The sequence below is a fragment of the Pristiophorus japonicus genome, unplaced genomic scaffold, assembly GCF_044704955.1.
Source record: "Pristiophorus japonicus isolate sPriJap1 unplaced genomic scaffold, sPriJap1.hap1 HAP1_SCAFFOLD_508, whole genome shotgun sequence".
NCBI lineage: Eukaryota > Metazoa > Chordata > Chondrichthyes > Pristiophoridae > Pristiophorus > Pristiophorus japonicus.
In genome coordinates, this window is record NW_027254414.1 from 197985 (window position 1) to 216863 (window position 18879).

At 48.6% G+C, this 18879-nt stretch overlaps 1 protein-coding gene across 1 annotated transcript; it reads left to right on the top strand.

The window, feature by feature from the left end:
• Positions 1-15441: 15441 nt before the first annotated feature.
• On the top strand, positions 15442-16257 carry LOC139253735 (tetra-peptide repeat homeobox protein 1-like). Its single transcript, XM_070873524.1, has one exon. It carries the CDS (start codon positions 15442-15444, stop codon positions 16255-16257), a length of 816 nt encoding a protein of 271 aa, XP_070729625.1.
• Positions 16258-18879: the final 2622 nt, after the last annotated feature.

The following is an 18879-nucleotide window of genomic DNA, read 5'->3' on the forward strand; positions in this document are numbered from 1 at the left end:
TTGGGGGGCAGTGATTCGGGGGGCAGTGTTTTGCAGCACTGATTGGGGGGGCAGTGATTGGCGGGGAAGTGTTTGGGGGGCTGTGATAGGGGGCAGTGTTTGGGTGGGCAGTGTTTGGGGGGGCAGTGATTGGGCGGGGGCAGTGATTGGTAAGGGGCAGTGATTGCACGGCAGTGAATGGGGGGGCCATGATTGGGGGATCAGTGATTGGGGAGGCAGTTTTTTGGAGCACTGATTAGGGGGCCAGTGATTGGGCGGCAGTGATTGGGGGTCAATGTTTGGTGGGCAGTGTGTGGGCGGGGGCAGTGATTGGGGGGCAGTGATTGGGGGGGCAGTGATTGGGGGGCAGTGTTTGGGGGAGCAGTGATCGGAGAGGCAGTGTGTGGAGGCAGTGATTGGGGGGCAGTGATTGGTGGGGGGCCATGATTGGGAGATCAGTGATTGGGGGGGTCAGTGATTGGGGGCAGTGTGTGGGGGCACTGATTGGGGGGGTCAGTGATTGGGGGCAGTGTGTGGGGGCAAAGTGTGGGGGGGCAGTGTGTGGAGGTGGCAGTGATTGGGGGGCAATGTGTGGGGGGCAGTGATTGGGGGCAGTGATTGGGGGGACAGTGATTGTGGGGCAGTGATTGGGGGCAAAGTGTGGGGGGGGCAGTGTGTGGGGGGCAGTGATTGGGGGGCAGTGTATGGGGGGCAGTGATTGGAGGGGCAGTGATCGGAGGGGCAGTGATTGGGGGATCAGTGATTGCGGGGGCAGTGTGTGGGGGCAATGATTGGGGAGTAGTGATTGGAGGGGACAGTAATTGGGGGGGTCAGTGATTTGGGGGGTCAGTGATTGGGGGGGTCAGTGATTGGGGAGCAGTGATTCTGGGCAGTGTGTGGGGGCAGTGTGTGTGGGGGGGGGCAGTATGTGGGAGGGGCGGTGAGTGCGGGGCAGTTATTGGGGGGGCAGTGATTTGGGGGGGCAGTAATTGGGGGGGCAGTGTGTGGGGGACAGTGATTAGGGGTTCAGTGATTGTGGGCAGTGATTAGGGGCAGTAATTGGGTGCACTGATTGGGGGCAGTGATTGGAGGGGCAATGATTGGGGTGTCAGTGATTGGGGTGTCAGTGATTGGGGGGGGTCAGTGATTGGGGTGTCAGTGATTTGGGGGTCAGTGATTAGGGTGTCAGTGATTGGGGGGTCAGTGATGGGGGGGGTCAGTGATTGGGGGTTCAGTGATTGGGGTGTCAGTGATTGGGGGGTCAGTGATTGGGGTGTCAGTGATTGGGGGGTCAGTGATTGGGGGGTCAGTGATTGGGGTGTCAGTGATTGGGGGGTCAGTGATTGGGGTGTCGGTGATTGTGGGTCAGTGATTGGGGTGTCAGTGATTGGGGGGGTTCAGTGATTGGGGGGTCAGTGATTGGGGGGGTCAGTGATTGGGATGTCAGTGATTGTGGGGTCAGTGATTGGGGGGTCAGTGATTGGGGGGTCAGTGATTGGGGGGTCAATGATTGGGGGGTCAGTGATTGGGGTGTCAGTGATTGGGGCATTGATTGGGGTGCATTGATTTGGGGGCAGTGATTGGGGGGGGCAGAGTGGTTGGGGGGGGCAGTGATTGGGGATCTGTGTGTGTCGGAGGCTGTGATTGGGGGACAGTGATACAGTTGCTAGGAGACAGGTTTTGAAGCTGCATTGACTGCTGGCCATGACAGCTTCGGTGATCGGATCCAACATCCTTCTGTCTGGAGGGCATCCTGACCCCTGTGACTCGAGTTCCTCACATCCACAGTCCCTGCTCCTTGTCACTGCCCCGTGACCCCTGGTTTAGACAACAACAACAAAATCTTGTATTTATAAAGCGCCTTTAACCTAGTAAAATGTCCCAAGTCGCGTTATAACACAGCAGTGTTATAAGACAAAACAGATAAATTTAACACCGAGCCGCATAAGAAGAAATTAGGGCAGATGACCATAAGCTTGGTCAAAGAGGTAAGTTTTAAGGAGCGTCGTAAAGGAGGAGTGAGAGGTAGTGAGGCAGTGAGGTTTAGGGAGGGAGTTCCAGACTTGGGGCTCAGGCAACAGAAGGCACGGCCGCCGATGTTGTCGTGTTTATAATCAGGGATGCACAAGAGGGCAGAATTAGAGGAGCACAGACATCTCGGGGGGTTGTGGGGCTGGAGGAGGTTACAGAGATAGGGAGGGGCGAGGCCATGGAGGGAGTTGTATACAAGGATGAAAATTTTGAAATCGAGGCGTTGCTTAACCGAGAGCCAAAGTAGGTCAGCGAGCACAGGGGTGATGGGTGAGCGGGACTTGGCGCGAGTTAGGACATGGGCAGCCGAGTTTTGGATCACCTCTAGTTTACGTAGCTTGCGTTGGAGCAGTCAATTCTAGAGCTAACAAAGGCATGGATGAGGGTTTCAGCAGCAGAAGAGCTGAGGCAGGAGCGGAGGTGGGCGATGTTACAGAGGTGGAAAAAGGTGATTTTAGTTATGCCATGGATATGTGGCCGGAAGCTCATTTCAGGGTCAAATATGACACACAGGTTGAGATCAGTCTGGTTCACCCTCAGATAGATGCGAGGGAGAGAGACGCAGTCGGTGGCTAGGGAACGCAGTTTGTGGCGGGGACCAAAAACAATGGCTTCCGTCTTCCTAAAATTAAATTGGAGAAAATTTCTGCTCATGCAGAACTGAATGTCGGAAATGATATGCTCATAATAAAGATGAAACTGAGTACTGTGTACAATGAGCAGGTGGGACTTTAGCTCCTTTAATAAGACTCCAGAGTGCAGGTACCTCATCGGTGGCCTGCTTATATACTGTGCTCCCAACGGATGCTGGGATCCCTTGGGACTCCAACAGGTGGGCCCTCTGGTGGTCAGGTATCATGCAGGTTACAAGAGGTTACATACATAACATCACTCCCCCGTGAAGTCAATAGTACACTTATTTACAAGGCTAGACGATCTGGGGCTTTACGCTCCCTTGTCCATCGTCTCGGTACAAATACGGGTGTGGGTGGGTTGGTCAGTTTTTCACTGGGCTGTTGGGCAGCCGGCCTTGCCGGGCTGCTGGGGATGGTGAGTTTGGCTTCGTGGTCAACCATGATGTCAGTTGCCACTTGTGTGTGTGTGTGTTGGAGGGTCAAAGTTGGTGGTGTCTTCTTCGGGTTGTTTGTAGCTGTTGGTGAACCACAATTTGATTTGGTCCAAATGTTTTCTGCACGTTTGTCCATTGGCCAATTTGACCTGAAACACCCTACTCCCTTCTTTGGCTGTGACCGTACCAGCGAACCATTTGGGACCATGTCCATAATTGAGCACAAACACAGGATCATTGATCTCGATATCGCGTGACAAACATTGCGGTCATGGTACACACTTTGTTGATGCCACTTGCTCTCCACGTGATCATGGAGATCAGTGTGGACAAGAGAGAGCCTTGTTTTGAGCGCCATTTTCATGAGCAGCTCGGCTGGGGAACCCCGGTGAGTGAGTAGGGTCTGGTGCGGTAGCTGGGCAGCACTCGGGACAGCCAGGTCTGCAGGGAGCCTTCCGACATGCGTTTCGAGCTTTGCTTGATGGTCTCAACTGCCCATTCTGCCTGGCCGTTGGGTGCGGGCTTGAACGGGGCAGATGTGATGTGTTTGATCCCGTTGCAGGTCATGAATTCCTTGAATTCAGCACTGGTGAAACACAGCCCATTGTCACTGACTAGGACACCAGGCAGGCCATGCGTGGCAAACATGGCTCGTAGGCTTTCGATGGTGGCCGTGGACGTACTTATTACACATTCAATCCATTTTGATTAAGCATCCATGACAACCAAAAACATTTTGCCGAGAAATGGGCCCGCATAGTCTAGGTGGATCCTTGACCACGGTTTGGAGGGCCACGACCACAAACTTAGCGGTGCCTCTCTGGGTGCATTGCTCAGCTGAGAGCAAGTGTTGCACTGGTGCATGCATGACTCTAAATCTGAGTCGATGCCGGGTCACTGCACATGGGATCTGGTTATGGCTTTCATCATTACAATACCTGGGTGGGTGCTGTGCAGTTCACAAATGAATGTATCTCTGCCTTTGTTGGGCAAGACCATGCGATTGCCCCACAATAGACAGTCCGCCTGCAGGGACAACTCGTCTTTGCGTCTGTGGAATGGTTTAATCGCCTCCTGCATCTCCACTGAGACACCAGACCAGCTCCCATGGAGGACACAGTTTTTTTACCAAGGACAGTAAAAGGATCCTGGTTGGTCCAGGTCCTGATCTGGCAGGCTGTAACAGGAGACTTCTCGTTCTCGAATGCCTCCATGACCATGAGCAAGTCCGCTGGCTGTGCCATTTCCACCCCAGTGGTGGGCAATTGATAGAGAATTCAAACAGGCTGCATTTTGACAGGCTGTGAGAATTCACAGACAAGTCAGAGATGCTACATGCATTTCAGCCACATTGCGTTGTCATCAATCAACTTGACATTTTCGGACCTTGGGTAGTGAGCCAATAAGGTCAAAGAAGGCGAGTTCTTTTCTGTAAATTGAACCCGGTATAAAATATAGCCATTTTGACCATGTGTCTCAGTAAGACAAAGAAACTGGCAATCAGCCAGCAGTTTGTTACTCTCTGCCAAGATTAAAAAGTTAAAACTACCATCGGAGTTCGTATTTCATTGGAAATTAAGAGATCTAACAATTTTGGCGCTGCGAACAGGGTCGCTGAGGAAAGAAACTGAATTTTGGACATCGGACCTACATACTGAGGTAAGGACTCCTCTTTTTTTAAAAAAGTCCTCGGTCAAAAGTCTAAATTCGCCTCTCCTACGCGATTCTGAAAGCCTCCGGTTTGCGAACCCTCCGGTTGGTAGTCGGCTCGAGGTCCCATAGACGTCTAAACTTCGGCGGTGTGTTAGTTAATTAATCACTGACCTATTGATCGGCTAGAAAGCCCACGACTCGAGACCCCAGTAAAGAACTCAGTAAAGAAATGGCAGCAGGAGATAAGAACAAAGAATTGCCTACAACTGTTAAAGGTGGGCAGGCACCACCTCAAGTTTCGCTAGATTTAATTCTCGAACAGTTGAAAGAATACATAGAGCAACAATTCAACTTATCTAAAACCTATATTAAGATCGAACAAAAGTACGAAACCTCCAAAGGACAATGGTCCTTGGACGAGATTAAAAGGGTCTGGGGAAAAACGACCCGTATGAAAAATAAAGAGCGAATCAGATGGTCCCTAGCAGTTATGGGCCAGATTCAAACCCGGAATGAAATTATAATGCGTTCCCAACATGATCGAGAACTGACCAGTACAAAGGATCAATTGCAAGGTGTTTGTGCGCAGCTGCGACAGAAAAAGCTTGAACTTGAAAAGCTGGAAGCGGAAGTTAAAGATCTTAAAGGTGAAATTAAAGAATGGAAAAAATCATTAGGTCAAGAGACAGTAATAGGAAAAGGAAAATGTATTGATCAATTCCCAGGGTACCCACGTTTGGATAAATAAAAGCGCAAACCCGAAGACACGACCGAGGAATAGATACGGTTTCTGAATCCTCCGACAATACAGTGTCGGAGGATGATGAAGAATTAGGGGTGCGCTTTGCCCCGTTTAAAAAAAGACGATCAGAAGAGACTGCGGATGAGGGCGGAACCAAAAAAACAAAGAGAAGGGTGTATGCAGAATACTTATTTCATGATCCGGCAGACCCAGAGAAAATTGATAAATAGTCCAAGGAATTGCCCAATCCAAAGAAAGGGAGAGTAAAAATGTGGGACCAATTGGACCGCTTAAGAAATATATATCAACTTCATCCCTGGGACGGAGTGCAAATTTTGACCATAATGGTGCCAAAAACACAGGGAAGAAAATTGCACGACAAGGTAGATGAAGCTTTGGGGCAGAATGAGCAAGAATTAGACACAGGATGGGAGGCGATTAAACACTGGCTGCAAGCCTTCAGTCCAGCTAAGACAGACTGGGGAAAAATTGCAGCCTGCCAACAGAAAGGAACAGAGGAGGTCCTGGAGTATGACGAGCAGTTTAGATGCACGTGGCTAGAACATTCGGGTATGAATAATACAGATGAGGAAATGGATAAACAAGTGTTTGGACCCCTGAAAGCAGCTTTTGTGGCAGGTCTAAAGCCAGAACTGTCCAAAATGCTTAAGGTAGTGTTACCGTACTGGGAAGGTAGAGGAACTACCTTTGCAGCATTGGTGGATCAATGTAACCAATTAGATTGGGATATGGGATCTAAAGTCCGAGCTGTACAGGCTATGGGATGGAAATCCCAGGATTCTGATAAACAGTCATTCGGAAAATTACCCGGAAAATGTCATTATTGTGGGAAAGAAGGTCACTGGGCCAAGATGTGCAGGGCAAAACAGAAAGGTCATGGCTGGGGAAGAGGACGCAGCCAGGGATACAATTCAGCCAACAAACCAGACTTGTCACAAGATAACGACCTCATAGAAGCAGTTAAGCGACTGACAATACAACAACAGAAGGAGTTACTTGGGATAGCAAAAAACGATTAGAGCCCACCCTGGCCCCCCTCCTCGCACTAATACAACAAAGGGAAGATGGGCTATATATAATTGTGAGGGTGGGCGATAAGGATGTGGACTGTCTTTTAGACACAGGGGCGGAATTAACATGCTTACCCCTACAATATGGAGACTTTTTGCCGTTGGATGGTAGGGCACGTACAGCCTATGGAGTTGGGGGCCATAAAATGGAAATTAAAAGGACAACACCGGTACTTATAGGGCTGGGTCCACATGAACTAACCACGCCGGTCTGGATAGGCCCAGTAGATCAACCCCTTTTGGGAATGGACGTTCTAATCCAAATAGATTCATCGTTGCATTTCGAGGATAGTCGGGTGACATGGTCAATTAGAACTTTGAAGAAAGAAGAATTGAAGGAACACCCGATATGGACTAAAGATAAGAACGATTGTGGCCTACTCCAGATGGAGCCTGCGTCATTTACAGGGACCAAGCCTCCATGCACTAAACAGTATCCCATCAGTCCAACTGCCATCGCGGGAATCTTACCGGTTATTCAGCAATTGGAGAAACAAGGGGTGCTTATTAAAACGCATAGCTCCTCCAATAGCCTCGTGTGGCCGGTACAGAAACCCAATGAGACTTGGCGTTTGACTGTCGATTATAGGAAAGCTAACCAGTGTATTGATCAAAAAGCTCCTTTGGTCGCAGATCCCTCTACCATTTTTAATGCCCTCAAACCGAAACATAAATATTTCTCGGTTATAGATATGGCCAACGGATTTTGGTCAGTGCCTCTGGCACCGGAGGTTCGACAGTGGTTTGCTTTCACTGTCCAAGGACAACAGTGTACTTGGACCCGGTTACCGCAGGGTTTCCACAACAGCCCTACAGTATTCCACATGGCTTTACAAAGCCATTTGCGAGAATTACCTCCCCTGTCATCCACAGTACATCCAATATGTAGACGATATCCTGCTAGCTTCAAACACGGAAGAACAGCATGAACAAGATTTACGAGCTTTGCTGGATCACCTTCGGCTGAAAGGACATAAAGCCAGCATCGACAAAGCACAAATATCCCAAGAAGAGGTTGTATACCTGGGACAAAAGATTTCACAAGGAAAGAGAGAACTTACCCAGGATAGAACTGCAGCCATTCGGGCTGCTAAAAAACCCACCACTATTCAGGAACTAAGGTCTTTTTTGGGATTGTGTAGCTTTAACAGAAATTGGATTGACTCCTTCACACAGCTTGCTCAGCCACTGAATGATATTTTAAAGGGGAAACGTGTCTCTAAAGAAGCCATCACCCTCACTAAAGAACAGCAAGAGGCCTTCCTGTGTTTGAAAAAGGCTTTGTGTTCGGCACCGGCTCTGGGAATCCCCGACAGTGGTAAGCCATTTACCCTGTTTGTCCAAGAGAAAGAAGTATATATGACAGCTATACTGACACAAGAACATGGGGATCGGCAAAGACCTATTGGCTATTATTCGGCAAAACTGGATGCGGTAGCCCTCGGATGGGGAAGTTGCCTAAGGGCCATGGAAGTTACATGTCGAGCGGTAATGATCACTGCGGGTCTAGTCCGCGACCAAAAGCTGATTGTCAAGTGTCCCCACACCGTACACGCTTTGCTGTCTATGAATAGAATGTCTCAGGTGACAGCAGCTAGATGGACCCACTGGACAGCAGTTTTGGAAGCTCCTAATCTCCATATCGTCCGGGCCAGCACGGTTAATCCCGCAACTATGCTCCTGATGTCAGAATCGAGGGAGCAAGAGGGGGGAGAATGTGAAGAGCATGACTGCGTGGAGATTTTAAAAGAAACAGAAGAAGCAGCCTTAGCAGCAGAGGAGCCTCTGCACAACCCAGACCTCATCCTGTTTACAGATGGTTCCTCCTTTGTTGACAATGATACCAGAAAAGCAGGATGGGCAGTTACAACCTTATATGAGGTAGTGGCAAAAGGATGTTTACCCTCAGGAACGTCAGCACAACAGGCCGAGTTACGGGCCCTGTCAGAAGCATGTCGAATAGCAGAAGGACAGACAGCTAATGTCTACACAGATTCGCGTTATGCTTTTGGAGTCGCTCACAACTTTGGTCTGTTATGGCGGAAAAGAGGATTCCTCACTGCTGCTGGTACACCTATCCGAAATGGAAAAGAAGTCCGAGACTTACTAGAGGCCATACAATTACCTCAGGAAGTGTCCATCCTGAAGTGTAAGGCCCATACCAAGGAAAATACCACAGAAGCACAGGGAAATGCCCTAGCCGACCAGGCAGCTAAAGATGCCGCCTTACAGGGCGTTCATCCAGAAGAACCAACACAGATGTGCAGATTGAAAGCACTCAGGACTCTGACACGAGACCTTCAAACAATGCAAGGCGAGTGCTCCCGAGAGGAAAAATGGACATGGATTGAGGCAGGAATTAAGCTCTGTGAAGATGGTGTCTGGAGACAAAGAGTTACCGACAAGCCAGTCGCGCCACAAGCGCTTATGCCTTTTTTAGCCCAACAGATCCACTCGTGGGGACACTTGGCCTCACAACAGATGATGGCATGGTTCCAGAAAAGCTGGTGGGGTCGGGGATTTAAAAAACATGCCCAGCTGGTAACAGATCGCTGTGTGGTCTGCCAGAAAAATAATTCTGGACCCATCACGGTAATGCCCCAACTGAGGCCCCCTGCCCCTGTCGGACCATTCCAGCATCTGCAGGTTGATTATATACACTAACATTCTTGTCATGGTCGACAGATTCTCGAGGTGGGTAGAAGCTGTCCCAACTAAAAGAGCCACAGCCAATCACACTGCAAAGGTCTTGTGTAAGGATTACATTCCCCGATGGGGAGTCCCGAGTAGCATTGACTCAGATCAGGGAACACACTTCACAGGTGCTGTCTGCCAAGAAGTCTGTAGGTTACTGAACATTACGTGGGATTTACACTGTTCTTATCATCCACAATCATCAGGACAAGTAGAGTGAATGAATCGAACTCTGAAACAACGGCTTGCCAAATATCACCAAGAAGGAACACCATGGCCCCAGGCACTACCAATAGTGCTATTTAGCATTAGGGCAACCCCGAACAGAACTACAGGTCTAAGCCCATTTGAAATTATAACAGGAAGACCCATGTCGCTGCCAGGAACTATCGATTTACGGAAAGCTGATGTTCACTTAATGAGTGACACTTTGTTATCATACTGTCAGAACTTAACCAATGCTATTAGTTCTGTTTCCCGACAGGTATCGGCAGCTTGGGGTAATCCACCCGAAGGAGGACACGACATCATTCCGGGAGTCTGGGTGTATGTGAAAAAGTTGCATAAAGAACCTTTGGGTGCCACATGGGAGGGACCTTATCAAGTGTTATTGACCACCCAGGCAGCTGTTAAAGTCCAAGGAAAGAAAGCCTGGATCCATAAACGAGCACCCATAACTGAAGCTGAAATCTAATAAGGACAATTACTTTTCGCGAAAATGTATAAATTTACTGTATTATTGATTGTAGGTATTCTAGGCATAGGCCTACTTCTTACTAGCCGACCCTCTGCACCAAAGGGAAATAGTAGGGTAGCAAGGAAATTACATGTAAATACCTTTTACTTTTATATTGTTTGTTTATGTTGATTAAATGTTGTTGCGACCAGGCGGCTGTAGCTGCTGTCCCGCAGGTGAGACACCTTGCAGGTCCCAGCAGACCGTCTGTACGTGGCACAAGAGTATGTTATGCTTAAGGAAAGATGATTTACTGGTTGAATTAAGATATTGATTTGGATTAAATTGGAATAAGGTTAATTAACCTACTAAAACCAGACTTCCATTGTGGCCACGATGGAACTCGGGTTGGTGTAAATTTGTGTGGAAGCTACCAGTCTGGACATGTAGCGAAACACATCAACAAATTCTAGAAGGAAACTCTATTAACATGTATGAAATTATTTTGTAGAATGTTTAAGCAGTGATACCTGATGTTTTATGATTCAGTTTGTGAAAGAATCAAAGGGGGGATTGATAGAGAATTCAAACAGGCTGCATTTAGACAGGCTGTGAGAATTCACAGACAAGTCAGAGATGCTACATGCATTTCAGCCACATTGCGTTAAGTCATCAATCAACTTGACATTTTCGGACCTTGGGTAGTGAGCCAATAAGGTCAAAGAAGGCGAGTTCTTTTCTGTAAATTGAACCCGGTATAAAATACTGCCATTTTGACCATGTGTCTTAGTAAGACAAAGAAACTGGCAATCAGCCAGCAGCTTGTTACTCTCTGTCAAGATTAAAAAGTTAAAACTACCATCGGAGTTTGTATTTCATTGGAAATTAAGAGATCTAACAGTAATGGCAGCCGACTGAGAGCATCTGCACAGTTCCCTATGCCCAGTCTGTGGCGGATTACATAGTTGTATGCCAACAACGTGAGCGCCCATCTTTGGATGCGGGCAGAGGCATTGGTATTAATCCCTTTGCTCTCAAAGAACAGCGATATTAGCTGCTTGTGGTCAGTTTCAAGCTCAAACTTGAGGCCAAATAAGTACTGGTGCATTTTTTTCACCCTGTAGATGCAAGCCAGAGCCTCTTTTTCAATCATGCTGTAGGCCCTTTCGGCCTTGGACAAACTCCTGGATGCATAAACGACCGGTTGCAAAATCCCCGATTCATTAGCCTGTTGTAACTCACACCCGACCCCGTATGACGACGCATCGCAAGCTAGCATTAATCGTTTACAAGGGTTATACAGGACAAGCAGTTTGTTTGAACACAACAGATTTCTGGCTTTCTTAAAGGCAGCCTGTTGTGAATTCCGCCATATCCAGTCGTCTCCCTTGCGCAGTAGCGTATGTAGGGGTTCTAGCAGGGTGGAAATTACCGAAATAGTTAAGGAGTTCCAGGATTGACCGCAGCTCCGTCACGTTCTGTGGTCGCGGCGCGTTCTTGATGGCCTTCGTTTTGGCATCAGTGGGTCTGATGCCATCTGCTGCGATTTTTCTCCCAAGAACTCAACGTCCTGTGCCAGGAAAACACACTTCGAGTGTTTCAACCTGAGCCCCATGCGATCCAACCGACTAAGAACCTCTTCTAGATTCTTCAAGTGTTCCATGGTGTCCAGATGTGTAATCAATATGTCGTCCTGGAAAACCACGGTGCAAGGAACCGACTTTAGCAGGGTCTCCATGTTCCATTGGAAGATAGCCGCGGCTGACCGAATCCCGAACGGGCATTGGTTGTATCTGAACAGACCTTTGTGCATGTTGATGTAGGTGAGGCCTTTCAAAGATTCCTCCAACTCCTGCATCATGTAGGCCGGGGTCAGGTCCAGCTTGGTGAACGTCTTCCCTCCAGCCAGGGTCGCAAATAGGTCATCTGTCTTGGGTAGCGGGTACTGGTCCTGCAGCGAAAAACGGTTAATCGTTACTTTATAGTCCCCACAAATTCTAACTGTGCCGTCCTCGTTAAGTACCGGGACAATCGGACTGCCCAGGCATTGAATTCCACCGGCGCGATGATGCCTTCTCGCTGCAGCCTGTCCAGCTCAATTTCCACATTTTTCATGTATGGTATTAATAGCCCGTGCCTTGTGGTGGATGGGTCGTGTACTGGGAACCAAATGGATCTGCACTTTCACCCCCGAGAAGCTTCCGATGCCTGGCTCGAACAACGATGGGAACTCGTTCAGAACCTGGGTACATGAGGCGTCGTCGATGGACGAAAGTGCTCAGATATCGTCCCAGTTCCAGTGGATTTTTCCCAGCCAGCTTCTGCCAAACAACGTGGGGCCATCCCCTGGCACAATCCACAGAGGGAGTTCGTGTACTGCTCCGTCATTGACTTCTGCACTGCCAATTACAGGTATTAGCTCCTTGGTGTAAGTCCTTAGTTTGGTGTGAATGGGGCTGAGCTTGGGCCTGAGTGCCTTTTTGCCCCACAACCTGTCGAAGGCCTTTTTACTTATTATGGACTGACTTGCCCCCGTGTCCAGTTCCATAGATACTGGAATACCGTTCAGTTCAAATTTCAACATTATTGGTGGACATTTCGTGGTGAATGTGTGTACCCTGTATATTCTGCCTCCTCGGTACGAGTCTCCAATTCAGCCTGATCCACAGTGGATCAATCTCCCTCTGCAATGCGGTAGTTTGCAGGGTTTGCTGCTCGCCCGCACATTCGTTGGAAGTGTCCCATTGTTCTGCAACCATTGCACGCATGGTGTTTAAAGTGGCATTGATGGGACCGCTGATCACCTCTGCAGCACCAACAGGGTGTTAGCTGCCTCGCGTTAAGGATTGATGGCGGACTCTGGGTCAACTGAGGTCGGGCCACCGCAGCCGGCGTGTACGTTCTGCCATGTACATTTCTGCTCAAGACCGACATTACTTTATGCACAGTACTGGCTGAAACTTCTTTATTCTGCAAAATCTGCTTGGTGTTGTCGCTGGTGGACATAAATACCTGGGCTATCGTTATGGTTTTACTCAGATTCGGAGTTTCTACAGTCAACAGTTTGTGAAGGATTGTCTCATGTCCAATGCCCAGTACAAAAAAGTCTCTGAGCATTTGTTCTAGGAATCCCTCAAACTCACAATGTCCTGCGAGGCGCCTGACTTTGGCGACGTAGCTCGCCACTTCCTGGCCCTCCGATCGTCGACACACGTAGAACCGATATCTTGTCATCAAAATGCTTTCCTTAGGATTTAGGTGCTCGCGGACCAGCGTACACAATTCTTCGTAGGATTTCTCTGTTGGTTTTGCCGGGGCCAGGAGATTCTTCATGAGGCCATAGGTTGTTGCCCCACAGACAGTTAGGGGGATCGCCCTTCATTTGGTAGCGTTCTCGTCCCCTTCCAGCTCGATAGCCACAAAATATTGGTTGAGTCTCTCCACGAAGGCCTCCCAATCGTCCCCTTCTGAGAACTTCTCCAGGATGCTGACTGTTCTTTGCATTTTTGCGCGATTGTTCGTTACCTCATTGCCAATTGTTACACTCATCATAAATGGTTAGACTGAGTACTGTGTACAATGACCTTTGCTCCTTTAATAAGACTCCAGAGTGCCGGTAGCTCATGGGTGGCCTGCTTATATACTGTGCCCCCAAGGGATGCTGGGATTCCTTGGGACTCCAACAGGTAGGTCCTCTGGTGGTCAGGTATCATGCAGGTTACAAGGGGTTCCATACATAATAGGACAAGCAGTCTGACAATTTAGAGAAGTGATAGTGAGGTGGAACTGGCAGAGGGAGATCAGCACGAGTTCCTGCTCCTGGTCATTGTGCAGTGATGTTACTCCTGTGTGATGGAGAGGTAAAAACAATCTGGTCCATCGAGCCTGTCCCACACCACTGCGATACCCTGTGTATCATAACAATTATACTCCAACCCACCCCAAACCACGCGATCTCCTGAGAGAGGCAAAAAACAGATCAAAAACCCAGGCCCATTGGGGAAAAAAAATCAGGGAAATTCCTCTCCGACCCATCTCGGTGATCGAAACTAGTCCAGGAGATCACTCTGGCCATTAAATTCCCCGCAGTACCCACCTTCTGTAAGAGTTAATCTCCGCCGCAGCCAGAAACAAATCCAGCTTTTGGTTGAAGGAATTCAGTGAGTCTGCATCCAACATATGAAAGGACAGCTTGTTCCAGAGGCCTACCATTCTCTGTGAAAAGAACCACCTCCTGAACTCTAACCTAGATCTAGCCTTATACAACTTAACTTTGTGCCCCCTGGTCCTGCCTAACCTATTTAATTGAAATAAACTGTCAGCTAGAACACTATCCATTCCCTTCATTATCTTATAAACCTCAATCATATCCCCCTTAGGTCTCCACTGCTCGAAGATAAAGAGTCCCAACTCTTTTAACATATTTTGATAACTAAGATGCTTTAGACTTGGAATTAGTCCAGTGGCCCTCTTCTGCACCCTTTCCAGAGCTTCAATATCACCCACCATGTGAGTAGACCAAAACTGGACACAGTATTCCAAGTGCGGTCTGACTAAGGTCTTGTACAGGGACAAAACAGTACACCTCGTCATATACTCCATTGTCCTATGGAAACACTCCAACACGCTATTTGCTCCAGCTATCGCTGCACGGCATTGCTCATGAACTTTAAGGATGTATGCACTAGAATGCCCAAATCTCTTTCTTTCTCCACCATCTTTAATGCCTTTCTTTGGAGGGTGTATGAATGTTGAGCATTTGCCCTGCCCACATGCATAACACTGCACTTATCTAAGGGATACATAATTTTCCAGTCTTGAGCCCAACCTCTCAACACATTCAGAGCTGCCTGAAGCAGGCGTCACCTTGCCATGGTTGAGTTGTGGAGGTACTGAGCCCAATATGCTGGTCAGGAAGCTTTGAATGACTCGGCAGGTGTCCGCCTCCTTTGACTCAGGGTGTAATTGCACGAGATGTGTGCAGGTGTTGATGGCCAACTGTCGAACAGGGCTCTGCAGCTCTGTTGGGTCGGCCTGGATAAGGTCTCACATGTGGGTCAGCAGCAGCCTGTGTGATAAAGTTGATGAGAAGTCTCCAGCGGTTTATGTATCGGGATTTGGCTCTCTGAGTCAGGGTCGGTATTGGGCTGAGCTTTAGGGGCGGTGATTCGGTGTTTACCGCCAGCCGATAGCGCCCAGAGGAGGCGGATCCTCGGCACAAGCGGCTCAGCGCCTGGTGCAAACCTCGGTTGAGTTTTTGCAGAGGTCCCACTGCGCCCACTGCCACCTGGGAAACCATCACATCCGCGTGCGTGATATGCCTCGCTCGGGCCGGCGACGCAATCTTTGGCTTTTGTGCCGCACTGGTGGGGAACTGACCACAGAAAGCCGACGTTTACAAGGCCAGGTTGTGATGCCGGGCCGGGGTATAACTGGAGTAATAACCGGGGCACAGAGGTCGCGGTGAGCGTTGCATATTGTCCCGGCACAGTGCGGAGATGTTGGCATGCTGTGGCTGCTGAGTGCGTACCTGGACCATCACCATTCCGGATCCTTTGCTGAGCACAATTCTGGATCCATTGACATGACCATTCCGGATCCATTGACGGGTTACATTCCAGATCTATTGCCGAGCACCATTCCGGATCCATTGACGGGTTCCATTCCGGATCCATTACCAAACACCATTACAGATCCATTGACTGGTTGCCTTCCGGATCCATTACCGAACACCATTCCGGATCCATTGATGGGTTACATTCCAGATCTATTGCCGAGCACCATTACAGATCCATTGACTGGTTGCCTTCCGGATCCATTACCGAACACCATTACGGATCCATTGACAGGTTGCCTTCCAGATCCATTACCAAACACCATTACGGATCCATTGACAGGTTGCTTTCTGGATCCATTGCCGAGCACCATTCCGGATCCATTCACCATGAGTATTCCGGATCCACTGCCGAGCACCATTCCTGATCCATTGACCACGACCATTCCGGATCCATTGACCACGGCCATTCCAGATCCATTGCCGAGCACCATTCCGGATCCATTGACCACAACTGTTCTGGATCCATTGCCGGGTTCCATTCCAGATCCATTGACCATGAGTATTCCTGATCCATTGCCGAGCACCATTCCGGATCCATTGACCACAACCATTCCGGATCCATTGACCACGACCGTTCCAGATCCATTGACGGGTTCCATTCCGGGTCCATTGACCACGACTGTTCCAGATCCATTTATGGGTTCCATTCCGGATCCATTGACCACGAGCATTCCGGATCCATTGCCGAGCACCGTCTCGCTCTGACCTTCGGAGACTCGATGGGGGTGACGCTGGCTCACCACATTGTGCTGGGGCGACTACTCCGAAGGCAGTGGCTACACGGACAGGAAATGGCCAACGCCTGAGGAGAGGCCGCAGACGTCGGGTCAGGAGGCCCCACCCCCACCCCCCACCCCCGCCCAGGGTTTACCACACGCATTCTTCGTACCTTAATATGACAGAGGAGCAGTCCATAAGAAGGCTGTGGTTCCGCAAGATGGTGGTGTAAGGGTTTACACGCTTCGTGATCAGGGCATAGCAAGAGGCCACGGACTGAAATGATTCATACGACTTCTGTGGTCAGGAGCGAGACCTGATTAACATCGAGACAAAGGGTTTTGATACAATCAGGCAGAGAAGCCCATGGACTAATTGGCCGGAGGGAAAACCAATTCCCCATGGAGACTACAAGTCTGTGAAAACCCAGGACCAGAAAGGACCTCACAAGATGTGCATTTGTGGACAGCGAGGCATAAAAGATGAGGACTTATCTTTGCCCTGCCGATTCCGTGCACAGATTAGTGGTGGAAGCAGCAGATAATGAGGCGCAAATTGTGGCCATCCAAACCCATCATAACAGCCATTGAACTCATCCAAATGCATTAACTGGAAGCCGCCCAACATGAGACTTGTATACTCAAATGAATTAGGGAGCTAACAGAAGCGAGAGGCAGGCAAGCAGAGACAGCATGGAGCTAACAAGCAGCAAGCTCAAAGAGGAGCCGGAAGCCACCACCTTCCCTCACTCCACGAGGAACCAACTCGAGGGCTGGCCATCCTAGACTGGGTGATGTGTAATGAGAAAGGACTAATTAGCAATCTTGTTGTGCGAGGCCCCTTGGGGAAAAGTGACCATAATATGGTAGAATTCTTTATTAAGGTGGAGAGTGACACAGTTAATTCAGAGACTAGGGTCATGAACTTAAGGAAAGGTAACTTCGACGGTATAAGACGTGAATTGGCTAGAATAGACTGCCGAATGATACTTAAAGATTGACGGTGGATAGGCAATGGCAAACATTTAAAGATCACATGGATGAACTTCAGCAATTGTACATCCCTGTCTGGAGTAAAAATAAAAAGGGGAAGGTGGCTCAACTGTGGCTAACAAGGGAAATTAGGGATCGTGCTAAATCCAAGAAAGAGGCCTATAAATTGGCCAGAAAAAGCAGCAAACCTGAGAACTGGGAGAAATTTAAAATTCAGCAGAGGAGGACAAAGGGTTTAATTAGGAGGGGGAAAATAGAGTATGAGAGGAAGCTTACTGGGAACATAAAAACTGACTGCAAAAGCTTCTATAGGTATGTGAAGAGAAAAAGATTAATGAAGACAAATGTAGGTCCCTTGCAGTCAGAATCAGGTGAATTTATAATGGGGAACAAAGAAATGGCAGACCAATTGAACAAATACTTTGGTTCTGTCTTCACGAAGGAAGACACAAATAAAGTTCCGGAAATACTAGGGGACCGAGGGTCTAGCGAGAAGGAGGAACTGAAGGAAATCCTTATTAGTCAGGAAATTGTGTTTGGGAAATTGATGGGATTGAAGGCCGATAAATCCCCAGGGCCTGATAGTCTGCATCCCAGAGTACTTTAGGAAGTGGCCCTGGAAATAGCATTGGTGACCATTTTCCAACAGTCTATGGACTCGGGATCAGTTCCTATGGACTGGAGGGTAGCTAATGTAACACCACTTTTTAAGAAAGGAGGGAGAGAGGAAACAGAGAATTATAGACTGGTTAGCCTGACATCAGTAGTGGGGAAAATGTTGGAATCAATTATTAAAGATGAAATAGCAACACATTTGGAATGCAGTGACATGATTGGTCCAAGTCAGCATGGATTTATGAAAGGGAAATCATGCTTGACAAATCTTCGAGAATTTTTTGAGGATGTAACTAGTGGAGTGGATGAGGGAGAACCAGTGGATGTGGTGTATTTGGATTTTCAAAAGGCTTTTGACAAGGTCACACACAAGAGATTGGTGTGCAAAATTAAAGCACATGGTATTGGAGGTAATGTATTGACGTGGATAGAGAACTGGTTGGCAGATAGGAAGCAAAGAGTAGGGATAAACGGGTCCTTTTCAGAATGGCAGGCAGTGACTAGTGGGGTACCGCAGGGCTCAGTGCTGGGACCCCAGCTATTTACAATATACATCAATGATTTAGATGAAGGAATTGAATGTAATATCTCTAAGTTTGCAGATGACAAGTAAGCTGGATGGCGGTGTGAGCTGTGAGGAGGATGCTAAGAGGCTGCGGGGTGACCTGGACAGGTTAGGTGAGTGGGCAAATGCATGGCAGATGCAGTATAATGTGGATAAATGTGAGGTTATCCACTTTGTGGCAAAAACGTAAAGGAAGAATATTATCTGAATGGTGGCAGATTAGGAAAAGGGGAGGTGCAACAAGACCTGGGTGTCATGGTACATCAGTCATTGAAGGTTGGCATGCAGGTGCAGCAGGCAATGAATAAGGCAAATGGCATGTTGGCGTTTATAGCTAGGGGATTTAAGTATAGGAGCAGGGAGGTCTTGCTGCAGCTGTACAGGGTTTTGGTGCGGACGTTCTTGCTATTGAGGGAGTGCAGCGAAGGTTCACCAGAC

Excerpts from the sequence above, each read along its gene's own strand:
- LOC139253735 (XM_070873524.1), top strand. The coding sequence starts at position 15,442 with ATGCTGTGGCTGCTGAGTGCGTACCTGGACCATCACCATTCCGGATCC.